The following is a 23226-nucleotide window of genomic DNA, read 5'->3' as shown; positions in this document are numbered from 1 at the left end:
AACGCCCCAGTGAACCAAGTCGAAAAGACACGGCAGGAAGCGCGCTGGAGGCACGATCGAGCGCTGTGGTTTCCCTGAGGAAGAGCCCTCAGCAGCCGGCATGAAGGGTGGAACCAGCTGTGTTATGTTCTCGTGTGGCAGATGTCCTCTCGAAAACGAGGAACGTGAGCTTGTCACTTCAAGGAAAACAGCAGACAGGACTTGACACAAAACGATAAAAATTCAAGCTCCCGAGGGCAAATTCGGACTTTAGAAAAGTTATATTTACTCCCAGAAGCCTGACAGCTTTTCAATACTTAAAGACTTTCCCAATGAGGGTAGTGGGGATGTTAACAAAGGTCACCACTGATGTACCATACTTACATACCTTTTACAAGTATATGCTTGTTTGCATTCTCACTCATTCAATCCCTGTCCCACTCAGCCAACATCCAACTGTCTTTTTGATGATAGTGACAGAGGTATATCTGGTGCTTAGCACATAATAGCACCTCAATAAAACTCACTGGCAAAATACACAAATGAGTGAATCAATAAATGAATCGACTGTCCTTTCTCCATCATCTTACCAAATCCTCCTTGGAAGGTTCCCCAGTATCTGTGTCAATCTGCCCAGTACAATGGCCCCGTCCAAAGGCCCATGTGTATTCCGCACTCCTCAGCAGCAGCTGAGATCACAGTGGCAGAGAAACAACCAAAACGCGTGCACACAGGGAGAAAGAAACGAGCACCGGTTTCCATGACATTTCACTATTTATTTAAAACGTTAGGAAAATAAATATGCCACAAAGGCCTACCAGCGATCATTAGTCAAGGATGAAAAGCCAAACTGCAAATCTGCTGAAAACCACAAACTCAACAATTGTGTTGGCTGAGTTAGCAATGACCCAGCATTAATGATAATCTCAAATGTTCCTGGACCAAGAGAGAAGAGCTGGATGGAAAATAAAGTTTAATTTTCTTAGATTCCTTTCTTCAAGGGGGAAAAAAAAACTGAAAACAAAACAAAAACCAGTATCTGTGTTCTGTGTTCAATGCCAAGGGTAATCATGGAGGTAAATAACTTCTCAGCAATTAGTGCAGAAATGGGCAGTGCTCCTTACTTCTGGCCTTGGAGCGGTGTAATAATCAAATTAAATACCCACCAGAACCTGATCTCAGCTGAGAATCACAAACTGGACAGTTCATCTATCAAAAAGGGAACTTCTCATAAGACGGCAGAATCCTTCCAGGGACATTTGCAGGGAAGGAAAGGTCCATCAACATTTGGACGAATTATTTTGCTCATCAGTGAAAGCAAGGTAGTCACACAGGCAGAGCAGTGGCTCTGAAGTGGACTGCACTGGGGCACTGGAAGGCTGAGCTAAACGAAGGCAGGTCCGTGATGGGCACAATTTACATCTCGGTCACTCCAAACTGGCCTCTGAGAGCACGGGGAACAACAGGGTAATGGAACTACTACATCCATCTGTCAAGGGGCTAAACATGAAAGCATATTTTACAAAGACAACTTACAATAAAGCTAATATGATTTATACTTTCCCAACAAGAACATTCCTTAAAGGAAGGCAGGCCAAAGTGGAAAGCATATTCCCAGGACACACAAGTGCTTACGAAAGACATAATTTTAGCTGGGATGTCATCCTTTTGAAGAATTTCCAGGCTTCACCCCAACGGTTGGCAAATAATTTCTTCCCTAAAATTTGAGATGAAGCCCTGGCTGGCATAGCTCAGTGGATTGAGCGCGGGCTGTGAACCAAAGTGTCGCAGGTTCGATTCCCAGTCAGGGCACATGCCTGGGTTGCAGGCCATGGCCCCCAGCAACTGCACATTGATGTTTCTCTCTCTCTCTCTCCCTCACTTCCCTCTCTAAAAAATAAATAAATAAAATCTAAAAAAAAATAAATAAGAAATAAAAAAATAAAATGTGAGATGATTAAGAGAAGTTTAATGAATTTAAGGGAGGCAGTAGGAAAGACTTCTATGAAACAATCTCCAGATTCTGCGGCAGAGCTGTGTCCTGTAAAATGTCTCCCAGCAGAGAGGCAAAGAAAAAAATGGAAACGCATACAATGAGCATTTAGAAAATGTCAAATATTGTGCTTGGTGCTGGGGACCCAGGAGTGAAAGGAACAGTCCATCTGCTCAAGTAGTTTAGAGCAGTCTAGTAGGGAGACGGAGTTATTGGGGTTTTTTTAAAATCAAAAATAGCAAGCTTGTGCTGTGACTGCGCCACAACAGGGATGCTCTAATTCATGGGGGGGGGGGGGGGGTGCGAGGGCATTGAGAGTAAGAGCGGAAGAGACGGGCACAGAGGCAGGAGCTGTGAGAGGAGAACTCCAAACACACCATCGTTCCAGACAACCTGCTTCTCCTCAGAGGCTCCTCATGCCAGTGCATTGCCCCAAGGTGCCCACCCAGACACCTGTGAGTCATTCCTGGTCCCGATCCCTCCCTCACGAACCCCACCAGCCCGCCCCAGAACTGGTTGGCTGGTCTCCAGGTTACAGCACCATAATCATGCTCCCATCACAAAACCTCTACTCAGTGTCTTGGAGGACAAGAGAATAAATTGATTTTTTTAAACCTTTTGAAAAGCAATTGAATGATAAATACCAAACGGTTTTAAATTATTCATATCCTTGGACCCAGTAATTTGTTTTGGGGGACTATGTCCTTAGCACAGAATTGAAAATACGGAAGGCGCTTTAGAACAAAAATGGTTCAGAGTGTTGTTTATAATAGAAAAGTGGTGGAAATGATCCAACTATCTAACAAAAGAGGGTAATTCAGCATCATTTTGGTATAAGGAGTTTATAATAACAGGAGAAAGTATGTTTGTTATAATATCAAGAGAAAAACCAAGATACAAAATGGTAGCATATGATCCCTTTTTTTTTTTTAAGATTTTATTTATTTCTTTTTAGAGAGGGAAGGGAGGGAGATAGAGAGAGAGAGAGACATCAATGTGCGGTTGCTGGGGGTCATGGCCTGCAACCCAGGCATGTACCCTGACTGGGAATCGAACCTGCGACACTTTGGTTCGCAGCCCGTGCTCAATCCACTGAGCTATGCCAGCCAGGGCTTCCATTTTTTTAAAAATATACACAAAAAGACTAGACAATACATCAAAAATGGCAAAGCTGCCTTTGAAAAGAGGGAATAAGATTACACCGGATTTTTTTTTCTTCTTGTGACTCTTTCTTGGTTCCCAATTTTTCTATAATAAATACAAACAGCTTAAATTTCAATGTTGTTTAAAATTCAAACATTGACTATAAAATTCCCTAAATCACCACCTGCAATTCTAGTCTCCTCCATGTGATGATCCAGTTAACGTTCAACTGATTACACTTCTAGACATGCACATCTGTGTAGACGGACCTATTAAATATATAGTGCTGTTCTGTGTGTGTCAGGAGCTGGGGCCCATCGGGAAAAGAAAGAAGGGAACACTGAGAATGAAGAGGAGGGGGGCAGGCACAGTAACAGAGACAGGCACTGCAGGCAAAGGGAGCCATTTGTGAAAGGATGCTGAGACCAGAGACAGAAGCAGCTGAGACCAGAGAGAGGACGGCCTGGCTGCAAAGCAGTGAAAAGTTCTGGGGAGCTGGAGCATAAGCAGCCTCGGAGGAAATGGTCAGAGTGGTGGCTCGAGGCTGATTCGTCTCCCAGCCAATACTTGGCCTTCATCCTGGAAGCAGTGAAGAGCCACAGGGGTTTTTATTTTGTTATATTTTTCTAAAATAATCTATTAAGCTGCTGCTTTTAAAAAGCAAGATAAATGAGAGCCCAGCCAGTGCGGTTCAGTTGGCTGGAGCGTTGTCCCGTAATCAAGAGGCCGCCAGTTTGATTCCTGATCGGGGCATGTGCCCTGGTTGTGGGCTCGATCCCCGGCTGGGACGCTTGTAGGAGACAGCTGATCAGTGTTGTTTTCTTTCCTCTCTCTCCCGCCCCACCCCTAATGGAAATAAAATAAACCTCTGAATGATTAAAAAGAAGGAGAGCTGACAGTATTACGGAGTATCAGGCACTGTGCCCAGCACTTTGCACGCGTTCCCTCACAATGAGCCTATGAGGTGGGTTTTATCGTCATATCCCACTTTATAGATGAGAAAACTGAGACTCGGAGAGTGTAAGCAACTTGGCCAAGATGTGATAGCCGGGAAATGGAGAGCTTTGATTCAGACCCGACAATCTGCTGCCTTGACCTTAACCACTCTCCTATGTTGTTTTTGTGACAATTATACATATGTTTATTCAAAATAAAAATGAAGCCCTGACCAGTGTGGCTCCGCTGGTTGGGTGTCACCCCACAAAGCGAAAAGTCACCAGTTCGATTCCTAGTCAGGGCACATGCCTACCGGGCAACTTCGGTACCGGTCAGGCACGTATGAGAGCCAGCTGATTGCCGTTTCTCTCTCACATCGATGTTTCTCTCCCTCTCTTCCTCCCTCCCTCCCCTCCTCTCTAAAAATAAACAAATAAAATATTTTTAAAATAGTAAATAAAAATGGAGTCTACTGGGTTGAACGGTATAAAATTCATGTCTACCTAGACCCTGTAAACGGGACCTTATTTTTAAACGGGGCTTCGCAGATGTGATCAAGCTAAGATGAGCTCACACTGGATTAGGATGGGCCCTAGAGCCAGCAACACTGCTCTCCTCAGAAGGAAATGTGGACACAGGGAAGAAGGCCGTGTGAAGACAGCTGCAGAGACTGGTAGACAGACCTATTAAAGTGATGCAGCTACAAGCCAGGAAATGGTAAAGATTTCCATCACCCACCAGAAGCTGAGAGAGAAGCACGGAGCAGACTCTCCCTCAGTTCCCTCCCTCAGAGGCCCCGGAAGGAACAGAACTTGCCAACTCTTTGATTTCAAACCTCTAGCCTCCCAAACTGTGTGAGAATAAATTTCTGTTGTTTCGAGCACACTAGCTTGTGGCATTCTGTTACGGCAGCCCCAGGAAACTAACGCACCGAGTAACAGCACAACATAGGGAGATCCAAGTATAAATTCACCCCGAATCTCACCGTTGAGAAAATACGGTCATTATTATGGGAGTGGTTCCAGGCGCCTGGGCAGTTTGGCAATTTGGCAACTGAGCAGCACCCTCTGACGCAGCGATTCCTATTCTCACCATCAAACCCAGTGAATTACACACGTGTGCAAGGACCTTCATCCCCACTGGAAATGACTGCAATGGCCATTGTTCCAGGAGGACTGAATAAACTGAGTTGTAATAGGTCTTAGTTGGTTGGTGCTGCTGTAACAAAGCGCCACAGACTGGGAGGCTTGTAAACAACAGAAACGTATTTCTCACAGTTCTGGAGTGGAAGTCTGAGATCGGGATGCCAGCATGGTGGGGCGGGGACCCGCTTTTGGGTCGCAGACGTCTTGTGTGTCCTCACATGGTGCAGGGGGAGAAGGATCCCTGTGGAGCCACTTTTACAAGAGCACCAATCCCATTCGCTGGGAGCTCTGCCCTCATGACCTCACACCTCCCAAAGGCCCCGCCCCCTAAAACCATCACCTTATGAATTAGGATTTCAACATACAAATCCAGGGGGGTGAGGAAATGCAAATATGCCAGTCGTGCCATAATACATGTGCACTGTGCTCCCGTTAAAAAGGAACTGGAATAAAACACACTGTCACAGGAGAAAAAGCAAGTTGCAGTGGGGACAGAGGGAGTGGACAGACGTCCAGGGCCTTGTAGGCCACTGTAGGACTATGGGTTTTGTTCGAAGTAAGACGGGAAGTCACTGGAAGGTTTTGCACAGGGGAGGGGGCCTCTAGTGTACATGGTTAAGAACAGACTCCATCCGCTCTGTTGGCAGAAGACCCTGAGGGTCTGAAGAGGAAACAGGAGACGGGGTAAGGCAGGACTGCCCAGTCCACTCTAGGGATTGTGGCGGTGGCAGTGAAGGATGAGAGGGGGTCTGAGCCTGGATTTGGGGTCCATGCAACCAGAAGGAAGTGGCACACCTAGCACCATGCAGCAGGCAAGGGCAGCAGGCAAAGGCAGCAGCTGTTGCGAGGGCACGATCAGGAATCCCACTAGGGGCTGTCAGGCCCAAACTGACTGTTAAACGTCCCAGTGTAAACTGTCGAGTGGGCAGTTACAACAGGGGTCTGGAGCTCACGGGAGAGGTCAGGCTGGAGACAGGAGGGTGCGACCATCAGCCCAGAGGTGACACAGAAACGCTCAGCACTAGACGAGGCGGAGGACAGAGCCCTGGAACCCTAGACATTTAAAGGACTGTCAGAGGCTAAGAATCTATCAAAAGAGACAGAGCAGCAGAAACCACAAAGCAGGAGGAGAAGCAGGGGGTGGGCACAAGAAGGGAGAGAGATCGATTGTGTCAAAACAAAGCAGCTCAGGGCTGGCTCCTGGTCCCCAGGAGCTGCAGCAACAGAGGCCAAGAGGCGCCTCTGCAGTTGCCTAGGTCAGCACTCCTTAACCTTTAATGTGTACCCAGGTCACGGGGGTCTTGCGAAGGGGCAGCGTTGCCTTCGGGAGCTATGGGGAGGAGCCTGGGGCTCCAAGAGCCTGGAGGCTGGTCTGGGACCCCAGTTCAGTCACACGCGTTTAGACCCAAACCCCGAAAATCAACATGCACACAGTCATAAGTGAGGACATGTCCAGGGAAAGCTCAGCATAAGTGTTCCACCTTCTTCCCTCTAAATACAGACCCAGCCCTTCTTCCCACACAGCCCCGCCTCCATCAGTTTCCCCAGGTGATTTCCCCTCCATCACGCTCCTGAGGCTTCCTTACACCCAGAACGCTCCACAGCGTCTTCAGGAACCAAAGCAGCGAGTCCTAAAGTAGAACCCAAAGTCCTCTGAGATAAAACCTAGACGTCCCAGATAGGATGTCCCAACAGAATCCCGGTCTGCCAGGAGTGCGCACCCCATTCCTATGCTGCCTGGACCCCAACACCCCCACATCTCTGAAGGCTGGGGGCTGTGCTTCTCCTGAATTCGTCTCACAGCCCCTCTCTCCACCACCGCAGCTTCCGGATTCGAGCGGTTTCCTTGGTCATTCGTCAGCCACCTTCACCCCACACACCTGCCATCCCTCATTCCTCCAAAGAGCCGCTAACACAAGGTCACTGTGTCTAGCAGGCTTTTTCTAAGGTTTGGAGGTTGCAGAGGATAGTAACGGCGCAAAGCAGGAAACCACTCCAAACTCAACGTCAAGCGTTGCCATAAAATTACTATCATGTACTTCCTACCACAGGGAATGTCTCTGAGCCCCTATTCTGCCCCCCAGACCCCCCATCACATCCCCTACCACTGCACTTTTCATCCTCTTCCTCCCCAGCTGCTTTCATAGCTCCAAAACCCCTCTGCTTTCTTCCCCAGAGTATGTCTCCTTCTTGGTCTCTCCCCTCCCCCGCTGGGGCCTTACCTTCCAGCAGCAAGGTGCCAACAAGGCACTCCCAGTCCTCTGTGTGCAAGCCAGCCCTTCCCAAACGCAGGGCACACCAGCGATCTTTCCGATAGCGTTCTGTCCCTCCCACCACAGTCAGAAAAGAACACGTGTTGCGAGAAATCGGCAAAGTACATCCAATTCCCTAGCCCCGAACCTGCTTCCAAAAAGCCTATGATTCCACAGAAGCCAACATCTGCTAATATTTAAGCCAAGTGTCAAAGTGAGAAACGTTGCTTAACAGATACACTTGGGGAGAGACCACTGTAAATCTTCACACTTGTTTTCTGTTTGAATTCTTAATACCCCCGCAAAGCATCATTCGTTCCCCCCGCCCCCCACGGATCCGTGGCCCTCCCTCTCAAACAGGGTGTTGTTTTGCACAGGCCCTCCGAGGGGGAAAGCAGAATGAAGCAGCCCGACTTAGTCATCTCTCGGTAATTTCAAGTTGGTAACGAGTGCTAGAGTCTCTGGGCTCCGCGCCCAAGGGCACCCGCGGTCCTCCGAGGTCACTCCCTCTGCTTATTTGTCCCAGCCCACCTGTCTGTCTCCTGGGTACCATGGCAGGGAGGTGCGATGGTGTGTCCAAAAACGTCGCTTTCCATTTACCGTGCGTGGGTATCTGAAGGCCAGCGTTTCAGAGGCCGAGTCCTGGTAAACCAGTGCTAATCACATCACTCCCTGCTTAAAGCCCCTTGACAGCTCCCGCAGAGCAGAGAACAGAAGTTGGCTCCATGCTGACAGCTGGCCGGGGCCTTCCAACCTGCTCTGAGAGGGCCTTCTGTGGCCAGTGCATACAGCACAGATCCTCAAGTCAAGGTCGAAAGTGGAAGGCAGGGAGCTCAGGGGCTGGCAGGTAGAAGTGCTTCATGGGCTCACGTCCTACCACACAGGGACCGAGGAGCCGGGGGTGCGAGGCCCCTTGATTCATGGAAACAGTGCCTTCCCGCCTCCACCAGTGAGAGCCCCCAAGGACCCTGGAGCCAGGCGTCCTGCCCACACCCACGCCCACGCCCCCAAACCCTCTGCCCCCATGCTTGATCCCCACACTCTTTTGGTTTCCCCTAAAACTCCCTGAATTCCTTCACAGCTCCTTCAGGTTCCTCTTCCTCTGCCCACCCCTGAGTGTGGGTGTCTCCAGACTTTAATCCAGAGCGTCTTCCCTTCTCTTCTCACTGCTTCCCAGACCATCTGTGTAAAGTCCCAATCCACACTCCCCCCACCCTACTTAAAAACCCTTCAATTGTCCTCTACCGAACACAAGACAAAGTCCGATGGACTCCAATCCTTCTTGGCCTTGCCCCCGCCCACCTCCCAGCGCCCTTCCTCCCTGCACTCAGACACTCCGTGCCCCCTCTGATTTCTTCTACCAAAGGAAACACAGCCACGTCCAACCGTGACAGCCAGAAGGCCTTGATTCATGTCTAAACCACACCGTGCAACAGTCATGTGCTGAGTTCTCTGTTTCTGCCACCAAACTCTGAGCAGAAACCCAGGCAACTACCTGCAGCCTCTGAGCCTCGCCAGGACCCTGGTACTTAATACCCGATGGAATCGTTGCTGTTTGCTGAGTACTGTTCTAAGTGCCTTCCTATGAATTACTTTACATTAACCTCACAAAGCGGTTGTTTTCCATTGTTACGTATCATTGTGATTATATTAGTATAATAATGTGAGTAATAGTATTTGTTGCTACCCCCGTTGTATAAATGAGGGTCCCGAGATGCAGAAATGTGAGGAAACACCCCAAAGTTGCACAGTTACAAAAGGGGGTGAGGGATTTGAACCCAGACAGTCCGCATTCTTCGTCACTGTGTGTGATACACAATCTTAACAAAAGCCTTCCAAGTGAGCTGATCAAATGATCCACACGGTTCTGCAGGGAGTGGACGTAAATGCTGTTGCAGGTCCCTCTAGACCCCGACAGGGAGACACGTGAGAAGGTGGTGAACTGGGAACCCAGCTGAAGGGGGCGCAGGGTGAGAGGCCAGCCCGGGGCACAGACGCAGCTTCCCAGATGCGCTCGCTTCACCTGGGTCACCGTGACTCACCCTCCCCTGGGCAGGACACAGATAACAGGAATGTCATTATTCCCGTGACTCAAAGGGAGGACAAGCCAGGCCAGAACTGGCCTAGAGCCAGTGTGGCGGGTTCTAGTAACACCCATCAGGAATCACAAGATGGAATGGAGAGAGGGGGAAGCCTGTAGACTCCACAAACCCAAAGGGCAGAGCTGAGGCCAAAGACCAACATGAGAGGCACGAGGTAACCCACAGGCCGCTGGGGCAGAGATCCCGCCTGCCCAGAAAGGGGGTCATTGAGCAAGAGCGCTGGTCCAGCCTGCCCGGCGCCCAAGGGGAAGACGGAGAAGGTGGGCTTGGCACCAGCTACAGGGCACGGCTCCCTAGCTGCCCGTGCTGGGGTGCCAGCAGCCGCCGACTCAGAGTCCGGGGCCGCACCATGAGTCCCACTGTCTGCACTCTAAATACTGTGTGAGCAGTAGGTGAAGGAACCTGCCCTTCCAGAGGAGTTGAGGCATCTGTGAGAGGTGGAGGTCACCTTACGCCTGAGTCTCTAACAGAACCTCGAACCTGCAGCCCCCGCTGGGCTGGGACCAGCACGCAGTTTGGTTTCCCCTGGAAGGAAATGTTGAGTGATCGCACTTTCCCTTTAAAAAGCCCGAGCCCAGCACTCACCCGCATGGGCTCGTCCCGGAACCCGGGTTTGCTGGGCCTGTCCTGGCGCCTGGACCGCAGGAGCTGTTTGGCCTCCTTTTCTGTCACAATCGGGGAGGCCCCTGAAAAAGTCAGGACAGGGCCTTAGGGACGCTTGGGGCACATGAGTTCACAGCGAAAGGCGAATGATTAGCAAGTTCAATTTCAGACAAAACACAAAAGTTCTTTCATGGGGACCTGTCCCAGAGGACATGGCATTCCAGACGGCTCGGAGAGGAATTCCAAATGGTCTCTAATATGGTTACCTCGGGACCAGGCTGCACAGCTCAAACGTCTTCACCTACCACAACAGCCCTTCCTCTGGAAGTGGGTGTTAATGCACTGTTTTTTAAATCGTATTTTCTTCAGTTCTCTGGTCAGTGTGTCTCCCGCTGCTTAGGTTTGCTTTGTGGGATCTTTTTAAATCCCAGCACGTTAGATCAAGTTAAAGTTGTTATTGGAAGACCCTCCGAGACAACAACATTATGTTAAACTTGATCATCACGCACGGTCCCTCAAAAGAGATATTATGATGATAACATTACATTAAGTTTTGACGATCACACACACACTCTAAAAGATATCATCAAATATGTCTACCAAACATTGGTAATCTCATATGAACTCTAAAAAAAGGCATAGTTGAAGATTTATCAGCATTTTTGAGAGTCAGTGTTCATACGCATTGAAATATTAAAGAAGACTTTTTCCCTAACGATAGCAATTCTAGGTGCCTGCTCTAAGAAAAAAAAAGTATTGAATTATTATACATTATGCACTTATATATACTTACACAAATAACATACATCTTATTTGAAATGAAAAACAAAAAAAAAACTTAAGAGCATAAAATAGACTTATTTCGGTTTATCACGTGAACATAGAGAGAGGCTGCGTTCCCGGAGCCCACGCTCACCTGAGAAGAAAGCCAGTAAGGCGAGCGCGAGCGCGAGCGCGAGGAGCGTCTTCATCCTGCCTCGGATCCTCTCTCCCCCAGCCGCGCGCCCGCCCGCTGCAGAATGGGTCGCCGCCTGGGGAGCCAGCCTTCCTGAAGGAGGCGGAGTCCAGCCCAAGGCTTGTTTGTGCTCTAACAGCGCTTACCGGGTGACGCTAAGGACATCTGACAGAGTTTTTAGTATGACCACGAAAATATTTTCCTCCGAATTCCTGTAAATGTTCATCCTGGGGCAGGAAGTTATCCCTCTGTTACGACTTTCAGAGCTTGAACCCGAGAAAGCGACAGGTGAAACCCACGTCACTTAAACAGATACATACACGTCGTCATCCAGAAGTTCGCGTTTTCATCGGTAGCTTCAGTGTAGCGCCCACTGCTTCACTGGGCATTAGTAACCTCTTACATCTGCCTATTTTATGGCATTTTCCCAAAGCCCATTCACCAATCTAATTTGACTTTCTCAAGAAATTCAGAGGCAGGCAGAGAAACTAGCAAAGAGCATGAAGAGGATGAAAAAATATTTTTAGCTGACGTTGAAGCCAGGAAAGAGGTGAGGCCAGGGTTCCGCTCCTGGCCTTGCCTCTTGCTAGCAACATAACCTTCAGTTTGTCACTTACCTTTTTCAAACTTCGGTTTCCTGTAAAAAAGGAGGTAACAGCACCTATCCTGTGGGGTGTGATTCGAACGAGGGATAAGGTATGAACCGCATGGCAGCCAGTACTGCCCACCCTTCTCCGTCTCCACTTCACAAATAAGGAGGTGAGATTCAGGCAGGTGAAGCCACGTCCAAGGCCACACATCACAGATGCCAAAGTAGAGCCAAGTTCTGTGTCTCTGAAGCCTAGTGCCCTGCCTGTGAAGCCCCCAAAGGGCCTGGTACACTGTGCTGTCGGTAGACTGTGTGCAGCCTTACTCCACACTTGTCATTGTTACGAAGGGTAAAATCTCAGTAAGCCGAAGTCCTTTTACACTTACCTCACCTACCACTGTCACATGAAGAGACTGTTAAAAATATGCCTAGGAGGTATGTGGCATTTTCTTTGGGATAAAATTCTCAGTTCAGAGACATGATCTGATATTTCTGGGGTTCCTTTGCACGCTCAGAAGAAAAAAAAAACACTCTGTCTATAGGTGTCCGAGTTCATGCTAATGCTGTGTAACTGATACGAAACATAAATGCTCTGCCCCGCTGTTGGTATAAAGACAGTCTGAAGGACTTGCAAGCAAGAAAAAAAAATCATGCACTGTTAGCAAAGTTGCCTCATGTGTTAATTTGCCCAAAATTAGATGTTTGGTCTTATGTATTTTGTCGCTAGTAACATCCTTCTGGGTTTATAAATTTTTCAGTAACTGGAGCTTTAGGGTATTATTTTAGAAACATATATTTGCCACATTAAACGTCCTGGTGTTTTCAGATGCATTGTCGATGGGCTCATTTCTTTTCCTCTTTGTGATCGGATCCAACACTGACTGTACTGTTTTGTTGTATCGAATAAACATCTTCTGTGGACCAGAAGAAAACTTGGACCTAGCTATAAGTTTCTAGTGTCCAAAGTAATTTTACTCTAAAGTATTTTTTAAGCCCTGGCTGGCATAGCTCAGTGGATTGAGGGCGGGCTGCAAACCAAAGTGTCACAGGTTCGATTCCCAGCCAGGGTACATGCTTGGGTTGCAGGCCATAACCCCCAGCAACCGCACATTGATGTTTCTCTCTCTATCTCCCTCCCTTCCCTCTCTAAAAATAAATAAATAAAATCTTTTTAAAAAATTGTTTTAAAAAAGTATTTTTTAATCCAGTAACTTTTGTCTACATCGATGCTTCCAATAAAAACATGATGTGAGCTGTAGATGCAAGCCACATGTGTAGCTTACATTTTTCTAGTAGCCACATTTTTAAAAATTAAAAATCAGGTGAAACTTTGTCTATTATATTTTATTTCACATGAAATATCCAAATATTATCATTTCAACATGTAATTAAGATAAACAAATTATTAATTAGACATTTTACTTTCTTTTTTTTAATATCAAGTCTTCAAAGCCTGGTGTGTGTTTTACACTTACATTTCAAGGGCTCAGTAGCCACACACGGCTTGTTGATACCACGCTGACCGGCGTGGGTCTAGATCCTCCCATCTCTATCTACTGCCACTGCCCTGGGCCAGGCCCCCAAATGGTCTCCCAGCTTCCCTCCCTGTTTACTTCAGTCCGTTCTCCGTGCAACAGCAACGATGATCTTCTGAAACAGAAATGCAATATATAAATTGGACCTCGTCACTTCTCTGTGTAAGAATCCTCCCTCACTTTGTCACCTGTATGAACGTGTATTCAGTGGGCTGTACACTAAAAGCAAATACCAAAAAAAGTGTGAAATGCAAACTATAAGTGAAAAATAAAATTTTTAAAAAGAAAAGGAAAAATAAATCTGACATGTTTTAAAAATAATGAAATAAAATAAAAGTTAAGAATGGTTTCTTTTTGGAGTTTTCCATTTAGTATTTTTGGACCGTTACCGACCACAGGTAACAAACTGCGGAAAGCCAGACTGCCAGTAAGGGGACAATACGGTACCGATTTGGGGGTGAACCCAATGAGGGCTACATCAACCAAGTGTAGTCAAATGTACAAAAGATGTTACTTTTTGCTGAACTTTGAAATGCCTTATTTATCAAAATGAGGCTTACTGGTCTCCTTTGAATATGACCCTTATTTGCCATTGTTGAATAAAAACCATTTTGAAGAGAAAAAAATGGGAATGCTTCTTTATTTTCTCACTGGACTCAAAACAAAGTCAGAGTTCTTACAAGACCCTGTACCGAAAGAGACTTTGCCTGGGGCGATGGGCGCATGATGCTGCGTGCAGATGATGTTTTGTTGAGTTGTCCACTTGAAACTATGGTTTTGTGAACCAATGTCACCCCAATACATTCAGTTTAAAAAAAGACCCTGTATTCCCTGTGCCTGGTGTCCTTTGCAACCCCACTGGGACCACTCCCCTCAGCTCACTCCAACCTAGCCACACTTTGTTACTTGCAACTTCACAAGCTCTTTCCACCTCAGGACCTTTGCACATTCTCTTCCTCTTTCAATGACTGGGTCCTTGCCATGCTTCAGGTTTCAATGTGAAAGTTCTCTTGTTCAGGCAAGCCTGCCTTTACCAGCCTACTTAAGGAAGCTTCCCTGCCCTCACCACCATTACTGTCCCTCTCAGAGCACTCACCATAATGTGCAAATATTGTCTACATGCTTACTTTTTTAAATCTGTCTCCTCCACTGGACTGTAAGCTCTAAGCTTGTATTACTTTCATAATAGGAAGAAAGGAAGGGAGGGAGGGAGGCAGGGAGGGGAGGGAGGGAGGAAAGAAGGAAGGAAGGAAGGAAGGAAGGAAGGAAGGAAGGAAGGAAGGAAGGAAGGAAGGACCTCTAGTGCACTAGAGAGATACTACTAGAGAAAATGAGGGGCCTGTATCCCACCTTAGGGTGCTGGTTCGAGGTCTCAGATGGAAAGAACCCTTCGGGTGTGATACTGGCATGACCATTCAAATGTCCCTTGGCTGGGTCCCTGAGGATATTGTCCCAAAAGGGGAGACTATAGGAAAACTGAAGAAGCAAAGTCATCTTGTCGTGAGCGTCACTCTGGTGGGGAGAGGTCTCTCCTACCCCCTACCCTTGTTCCCAGGAAAAGCCGCAGCCCTATCAAATGAGATGAGTCAGCAAGGCTCACAGAAGACGCAATGCCCCCCAAATCCGCAAGGTGGCAGGGTAAAGAGCAGAACCAGGGACAACCAAGGTCAAGGGAAAGAAACCCAAGACCACCAAGGCTAACTATTCTAGAAGTTGCCAGGAATCCAGTGGACATGGGAAAAGATGGCGTTGCAGTGCCTAGGACTATTTTCCTATGGTTTTAATTGATTTGAAGGTCTTTAGGGGCCAGCAATAAAGCCAACATCACCAAGTCTCCACATTGTCACACTGAATACTGTTTTAAAAGGGTAAGACACGATTTCAAACCCTGAGAGCTGAAGAAACTTCAAGGACAAGGCAACAACTTGTTTTAACAAAGAAAGATGTCAAATCTATCCCAAGAGACTTACTATGCACCCACATTGTTTGGCCCGGAGTCTATCAAATAAATTCTAACATCCCCTTTTGTAGTTGTTTTTATCTTTTTTTATTATCTACCTCTCCCACTAGCCTCTAAACTCTGTATTTTTACAATGTGGTACACATAATTCTTCTATAATTTTTTTAATAATAACTCCATAAACTGCATGTACACACACACACATTAACTTGGGCAGCTGCAGCAGGCTGAATTAATAGCGTCAGTTCTTCATCACCACCACGGCATCCCCATGCTCTTTGCCATATAACTTGCCCCTTGACCTTGGGCTCAACCAAGTGACTTGCTTTGGACAATGGCACAGTTGCAAACATGACACAAACAGGGGTATGAAGTATGTTTGTGCAGCTAGATGTGCCCTCCTGCATTTCGGCCACTGCCACCAAAAAAGCCCCCCACTGCTAGATAACTATGGCCCCTTCACACTGACGCTCAGAACGAACTCACGTGGAGAGCACCTGAGCCAGGAACCAAGTCTACACGAGGTACAGCTTACAGTAGAGCCACTCACGCCAGCCCAGCTAGCCCCGCGGACCACCAGCTACCACAGCCTGAAGCAGAGCTTCCGTCCACCTCCCAATCCTGGAGATTAAAGCACTGTTATTCTAAGTCACTGGGTCTAGGAGTGGTTTGTTGCACGGCCTTCCTCTGACAGTGGCTAACTGACACAGGGGGTCTGCTGGCATGGTTAGTGTGTCCAAATCAGGGGCTATTGGGTCTAAGTTAATCAGAGCATCCAAGCGGACAGACGCTTCCTTCAAAACTGAATAACGATCTACCAGGTAGGTTGTGTGGTGTGATGGTGAAGATTGTGGGCTACAGGGTCGCCCAGAGACGTGGGCTCGCTTGAATCCTGGCTCTGAAACGTATTACTTGCATTACGTCAGTGTAAGCTGCGACACTCAGCAAACTGTCCAAATCACTGTTTTCTCTTTGATAAAGAAAAGAATGGTAATTATAGTAAAGCTTAACCTCTTAAGGAATTTTGAGACTTAAAAGAGAAAGTCATACACCAAGTCCCTGACAAATACAGTAAGGACCTAGTACCTGGAAACCACCGTTGTTGTCACTGTTGTGATTATTCCTTCTCTTTGCAGTCACCCTTTTTTATTTATGCATACGCCCCATTCTCAGATACACGATAGAAAGTCTGTAAATATCTCTTGAATGACCAAATGATAGAGAGATTAATCAAATACATAGTAAGATCTACACTTTTACATGTTGCTGAAATAAACATACATCTTTATTTGAAAAGGAAACATAGCCCTTTCTCAACATGAGTTGATTTCCCCCCTTTGCATTCACACCCCATGCCCCCGGGCTCCCTTTCCCTTTTCGTGCGCTCCACACTCTACACAAACACACAGCTTCCTGTTTAGGGCGGCAATACAATGGCAAGATGGCCTGGCCTTGCACAGGGGCCTATCCGGCCGCAGCATGCTTCCCCAGGAGGGCTGTCGTTTCTGCTCTGGGCCAGGACATTGGCCTAAGTCTGCCCAGCAGGGAAGGAGAGCCAAGGTCAGCATCAGGTTCTTGATGGCAGGTGCCAGACTTCTCTCCAACCCAAACAGGAATGACAGGGGCACTGGCAAAGGTGCGGGGCTGTAAGTTGGTACAAATAAACACACGAGGGGAGTGGGGCGTGGACAGGACACTTTGTGGAACCACCTCTAAGGCCACTGTCGTATTACATTTCCTTCAGGAAAAGTGTTGTGCCTTTAAGTGGGAGAGAAAAGCTCTGGTTCTTCAAGGGAAAAATACTGAGACGTGTGTTGTTTGTCTCTGTGGGATCTCAGGGGGGCCGAGCTTCGGAGAGATGGAGAGACACTCCAGCAATGGTCCTCAAACCTCCAGGTGCATCTGGAGTCAGTTGGGGGTTCACGAGACTTCAGAGAACCTTGGAAGTGGAAGATGACGGCAAAAGCAACCAAAATAAAGTGCAAACTGGGGCTGAGATGATGCTGGTTGAGAGGGCAGACAATAGTGACAACTAACTAACCGTATCCTCTGACAGATAAGAGAAATTGTTCTGCTCTCGCAAAACGTGAACAGAATGCTATAAAAAGGAATATTCAGGAAAGGAATCAACAAAAACATCTTCAGAAATTAAAAAACATAACATAAACTAAAATTCAATAAAAAGACCCTGGCTGGCGTAGCTCAGTGGATTGAGCACGGGCTGCGAACCAAAGTGTCGCAGGTTTGATTCCCGGCCAGGACACATGCCTGGGTTGCAGGCCATGGCCCCCAGCAACAGCACATTGATGTTTCTCTCTCTCTCTCTCTCTCTCTCTCCCCCCCTCCCTTCCCTCTCTAAAAAATAAATAAATAAAATCTTAAAAAAAACACACACAAAAAAATTCAATAGAAAGATTTGAGGTTAGAGCTATGAAAATTTTTTCAGAAAAATAAAGCAAAAATGAGAGCGAGATTAAAAAAAAAAACAAGAAAAAAATTTTAAGAGAAGATATTTATCCAGATGAGTTGGAAACTTATGTCCACACAAAAATCTGCACACAGAGGTCTACAGTAGTTTTATTTATAACTGCCAAAACTTGGAAGCCACCAGGATGTCCTTCAGTAGGTGAATGGGTAAACAGACAACCCAAACAATGGAATATTATTTAGCACTAAAAGGAAATGAGCTATCAAGCCACAAAAAGAAGAAGCTTAAATGCATATCACTAAGTGAGAGCAGCGAATCTGAGAAGGCTATATACAGTATAGTTGCAACTACACGATATTCTGGAAAAGACAAAACAGGAGAAAGAAAAGAAGATCAGTGGTGGCCAGAGTTTAGAGTGGAGGGAAGGATGAATAACTGGGGAACAGAGGGTTTGGAGGGCAGTGAAACTATTCTGTACGACATTGTCATGATGGATACATGCGAGTACACATTTGTCCAGACCCATGGAGTGTACAACTCCAGAAGTGAACCCTAACATAAACTATGGCCTTCGGGCGATAACGGTGTGTCGCTGAAGGTCTATCGGTTGTGACAAATGTACCTCAGGTGTCACAAGATGATATTGGGGAGGCTGTGCATGCACGGGGCAAGGGATCTATGCGAACTCTGTACTTTCCTCTCTGTTTGGCTGTGAATCCAAAACTGCTGTAAAAATAAAGTCTATTTTTTTAAAAGGGAGAAGTAGAGAGGGCCATCTGGCTCTGGCATTCAAACAACAGAAGTATCAGAAAAGAGAACATAGATAATAGAGAAAAGGAAGCCAACGAAGCAATTCCAGAACTGAACATGATCTGCTGGACGGAAGGGACCTGGTTAACCCGGCAAACCAGGCAGAGGCAGACTCACGCCCAGGCTCGCCTCTGTGGAGTCGGAACGCTGGAGGAAAACAGAAGATTCTACAAGCTTCCAGAAAGCAAAAACCAGTCCTATTCGAGGGATTGGGAATAAGAATAAGCTGCAGCAACATTAAGAGCAAACAGAAACAAAGCGATGTATTCAAAGTTGTGAAGGATTTCCCCAACTTAGAATTCTATACCAGATAAACAATCAAGTGTGGAGGGTGGAATGAAGAAATTTATAGACACACACAGACTCAAAATTATGCCTCCCAAGTACCCTTGCTCTAAAAGTTATTGACAGATGTGCTCCACAAAAACAAGAGAATTTACCAAGAAAGGGGAAGCCACGAGACCTAGGAAACAGAAGATACAAACAGGAGGGTGACAAAGGGAGCTTCCAGGACAACCACTGCACTCCATCAGAGCGGGCAGGTGGCCTGGGTCGGCACAAGGTGCCATTGGCACCGTGAGGTGCAGAAATGCTGGGCACAGGCTGCCTGGACCGGCCTGGGATAGTTTACACCATATTTGTATTTCGTTTATCTTGACCATTAGCTGGCAAGACTCCATTCCCCGAACCCCTGGATTAGCAGAAGATACTCATCCCTCCCTGAGGAGCGTGCCATGTTGACCTTTTCCTAAGAACTTGAGGGAGGTCCGAACAAGCTAAGAAAGTAAAATAGAAAGCAACCCCTCTCCCAGCCATGGTTTTGCCTGATGTTCAAACCACAGCCCTGCCCATTTGTCCCCACTGTGATTAACAGTCTTCCCAGGACCCTGCCCACTGATTTCCCTGAAGGCTGAACCTTCCCCAAGAAGGCTGACCTTGGGGAATCCAGAGCCTGACTCTGGCCCACACCCCACTCAGCTCATCTCGTCCACGGAGACTTTATGTATTAATGGTTTCACTGTTATTTCCTGATGGGACTGGATTTGGGTTTATTGTTTGAAGCAAAACTATATTGTTCATGGATACTTTCCAGGGTGGTAAAACTATCAAGAAAAGCAAGGGAATGAAGAACACAAAAATTAGAATAGTAATTTCCAGATGGCAGGAGGAGGGGGAGCTTTCAGGTGGGCACAAGAGAGACTCCCAGTGTTTTTCTTGATAACTTTTTTTTTAACAATCATTTTGCTCTCACCCAGGTATAAATTATGATATTCTTAGTGAGTGGCAATGTGATTAAATGTGCTTCCTTGTTTTTGAAAACCTTGGTTAGCATTCAGTGATGCAACAATTCAGAAGCCTGGTTCTGAGGTCATTTGCTCTTAACACTTGGTTTCATGGTTCTGATAGCTAAAAAGGCACTTCAGAAAGATACATGGATCCACATGGAGAATGGGCATCATGGGCTCCCCTTCCAGTTCCACCCACCAGCTATGCAAAGGTTTCCCTCACATAGTGGGGAAACTCCCTGGTGGCTGTCAGTTCATCTTGTTCACTGATTGGAAAGCATTGCAGTGTTATGTTTTTAATTCATAGGCTCAAAACCCACAGAAATTATGCATTTAGGAAGACTTTAAGTCTGGTTAGGCAGGCGTACATATTTGCCAAAATTCATCAAATTGTACCTTTAAAATGAGTGCCTTTTAGGGTGATTTGATGCTGTTTTTCAAGTAACTGCAAAGTTCAGGCAACTTGATGGTGCCCTGATGCTTCACCGATAAGCTTCACTCAGGATGCTCCCTGGGAAATCCTGGGGGCGCAGGGAGGGGGGTGCCAAGGCTTGGGGAAAATTCAGGCAGTCATCTAGACGGTTCTCTCCTATCTTGAGTGAAGCAGAGTGTTCCCCTTTCAGCCCAGGAGGCCTTGCAAAGCAGAGATAAGGCTGGGCTGCTGAGGGAGCCCAGAACAAACTGTAGATGTGGGGCAAGTGCGGGAAGGGCCTTCAGCATGTTGAAAGTCAGGACTCCCTGGGGCCATGGTATGTGAGTGTCCCTATGTAGCTATGTTCTTCTGAGCAGGTTTTCCTTTGAATTGGAGCCAGCCTTTGTGCAGACAGAGTGGCAGCAGCTGCTTAAGATTCTTTCCCTCCTCCTCACTGGTGTACCTGGCTGTCGCACCAGGTTCTGGAGGCCCCTTCTTCCGTGTGCTCTCTCTCCCCAAAGCCAGGGTTCCTGCAGCAGGCAGGACCCAGGGCACTCAGGGTCTCAGCCCACCAACTTTGACCTGGGCCGCTCTCCCTTTTGTCTCCTCCTCTTCCTCCTCTCCCAACGTCCAGTAAGTTAACCTCTACAGTGGGCCCATAGGTGTTTCCTTTATTACTTTTTTTAACTGTGCACATGCTTTATACAACTTGTTGCATGTATCACATATTTCACAATTTAAATCAAAAAAAGTTTTAATAAATACATAAAAGAATTATCTGGGGAAACTAAGAAGGAGATAGATTCCTAGCTCCACTACAATTCTGATTCCAGAGACTTGGTCAAGGCCTGGTTAGACGGTGCTGCCGCAGGGGTCAAAGACTACCTTCAGGCACCTGCCTCAGTTAAGAGCATCACAGGGTTTGGCATCAGACTGACTGGGTTCAAAGCCCCAACTCAGGTGACTCTGCTGTGTGACATCAAGCAAGTCTTCTTCATTTGTAAAATGATGATGATAAACTTTGCACAGTGCCTAAGACCTAATGATCAGACAACACAGGTTGGCTATAATAATAATTACAATTATTACCTTTAGTGGACTAAGAGTATTTTCCCCAGATGTGGTAATATCTATTAGCCTGTTCCTATAGTGATAAATTTTCCTGATGATTTTCACTTAGGAAAAACAGACTATTACTGTTAAAAACTTTTCCATAAGCTTCACATTTTTTATATCCTTTGGCTAAATGAGAATCTAAGGGGAATACCATAAACACAGTAATTACATAAAATAGCAACATATTAGAAACAAATAGCCAACAAGAGAGGTAAGGTTACGCTAACTGTGAGCTGTTGAGGCAGGAGATAGTCAGGAGGGAGGAAACTCTGGAGGAGCCCCAAGGCTAAGATAAAGGACTTCGATACAGGACAGAGACCCTGTTCTAAAACCAGTTGTTTCTGCTTTCTGGAAAGGAGCTGAAACATGGTGAACCCTGAATGCATCTGCACAGAAGATGCTACAGGACCCCTGCTTCGTTACAAGAGTATTATAATGAATTAAGATCATGTGGCCCCCTTCCCTGGTGGCCCATCAAGGAAAATCATGGGAGACCATGTACTCAGTAGCTTTAAGATAGTATAACTACTTCTACATGCGCAATAAAAGCCCACTAAAACTAGCCGGGAAAGATCTGCCCTGTAAGAATAGAATCCCTCCAGGCCCTGAGGTCAACCTCTGCTTGGAGTTGGCCTGCTCGCATGTTCTGTCGAGTGTACTATCGCCTAATAAATCTGCTCTCTCTCTCTCTGCTATAAACTCTGTGTTCGGTTTAGTTCTTTCTCTGCAATCATCAAGAATCTGGTTACTGGTGCCCACCTGTGACACTGTCATAGAATGTAATATTAAGCAACCATTAAATACAAATTTATAAAAACATGTAAAAGTTACTTTGTAATGCTAAATGAAAAAATAGCCAGATAGAAACTACATCGCCCATATGACCAAAACTATACATACAAAAAGGTAAAACAAAGTTTCTTTAGAAAACAGTAAAAGAAAATAGGCCAAGTGTTCAAACATAGGTTGTCTTTGGGGTGAGAGAGAGATGATTGTTTTTTCTTCCTTGTTACTTTTCTGTGCTTTCCAAATGTCTATAACAGGATTTTTTAAAATCTTACTTTTTAAAACTATATTTTCTTTTCACCTTTTCAAATCTAAATTAATTTGAGGGCCCTGCCTCAACCAGGCTTTATTAAAGACAATGACATCTCCATACACAGTGCAAGCCACCAGGGCAGAAGAGCGGCTTCAGGGATCTCATTCGATCCTCCCATGTTACCCACGAGGAACCGGAGGCCTAGAGAGGTGAACTGACAAAGCACAAGAAGACAGAGGGCTGGGACCTGATCCCAGGCCCTCCCATGCCGTCTAACCTTTTCCCATTTCACCACACTTTCCCCACACTCTTCACAATCACGATTGTTACACCCTTTACCAGCAAAACCAGCATCACTTGTTAGAAATGCAGACCCTCAGGCCTCTTCCCCAAGAAGGGCAATCAGAATCTACATTTTAACAAGATCTCTGGGGCAAGTTTCTTACAGAAATAACAAAATAAAAGAAAGTCTCTCTTTGATACTTAATTTAGATTGAAGGTCACTTGAGTGACCAAGTTTAAAACAAAGTGGTCAAGTCTGGACAACACTCCCTGGCTTTGTGACATCAAGCATGTTTCTCAGCCAGTCCATGCTTTGGTTTTCCTCATCTGTAAAGCGGGTATGATAAACTCAGCGCGGTGCCTGGCAAGTGCAGAGGTGGAAGCTGGGCTTTATAAACAGGCTAACAAATGTTTCTTGTTTCAACAGGCCTGGCACTCTATGAGAGCTGGGGTTCCCTTAACAGTGCTTGGCACTTAGTAAGCTTTCTATCAGTACGAATTTAATAAATAACTAGCAAGTGCTCTGATGACATCTATCAATTTTTGACTTGGACTGTCCCATTTTATTAGTATATAAGAATTTCAAAACTGCAGTTTTCTACCTTCCAACATTCAAAACTGCCAGCTCTGACATCCACAAGCGAAAAAGAGTAGGTTTAAG

At 46.5% G+C, this 23226-nt stretch overlaps 1 protein-coding gene across 1 annotated transcript in view; it reads right to left on the bottom strand.

The window, feature by feature from the left end:
- CUNH17orf67 (chromosome unknown C17orf67 homolog) overlaps positions 1 to 23226 on the bottom strand; it is a 36184-nt gene that overhangs the window by 12292 nt on the left and 666 nt on the right. The window contains exons 2-3 of the mRNA XM_045836106.1: positions 13173 to 13200; positions 10136 to 10236 (exon numbers count right to left, since the gene is read on the bottom strand). Of these exons, the coding sequence (XP_045692062.1) occupies positions 10136 to 10236; positions 13173 to 13200 (129 nt within the window). The remainder of the gene's footprint in view (positions 1 to 10135; positions 10237 to 13172; positions 13201 to 23226) is intronic.

Source organism: Phyllostomus hastatus, unplaced genomic scaffold (assembly GCF_019186645.2).
Source record: "Phyllostomus hastatus isolate PE091 unplaced genomic scaffold, TTU_PhHast_1.1 phas_contig_210, whole genome shotgun sequence".
Taxonomy (NCBI): Eukaryota; Metazoa; Chordata; class Mammalia; order Chiroptera; family Phyllostomidae; genus Phyllostomus; species Phyllostomus hastatus.
The sequence above is the reverse complement of the archived record's forward strand: the minus strand, read 5'-3'. Positions and strand labels throughout refer to the sequence as shown.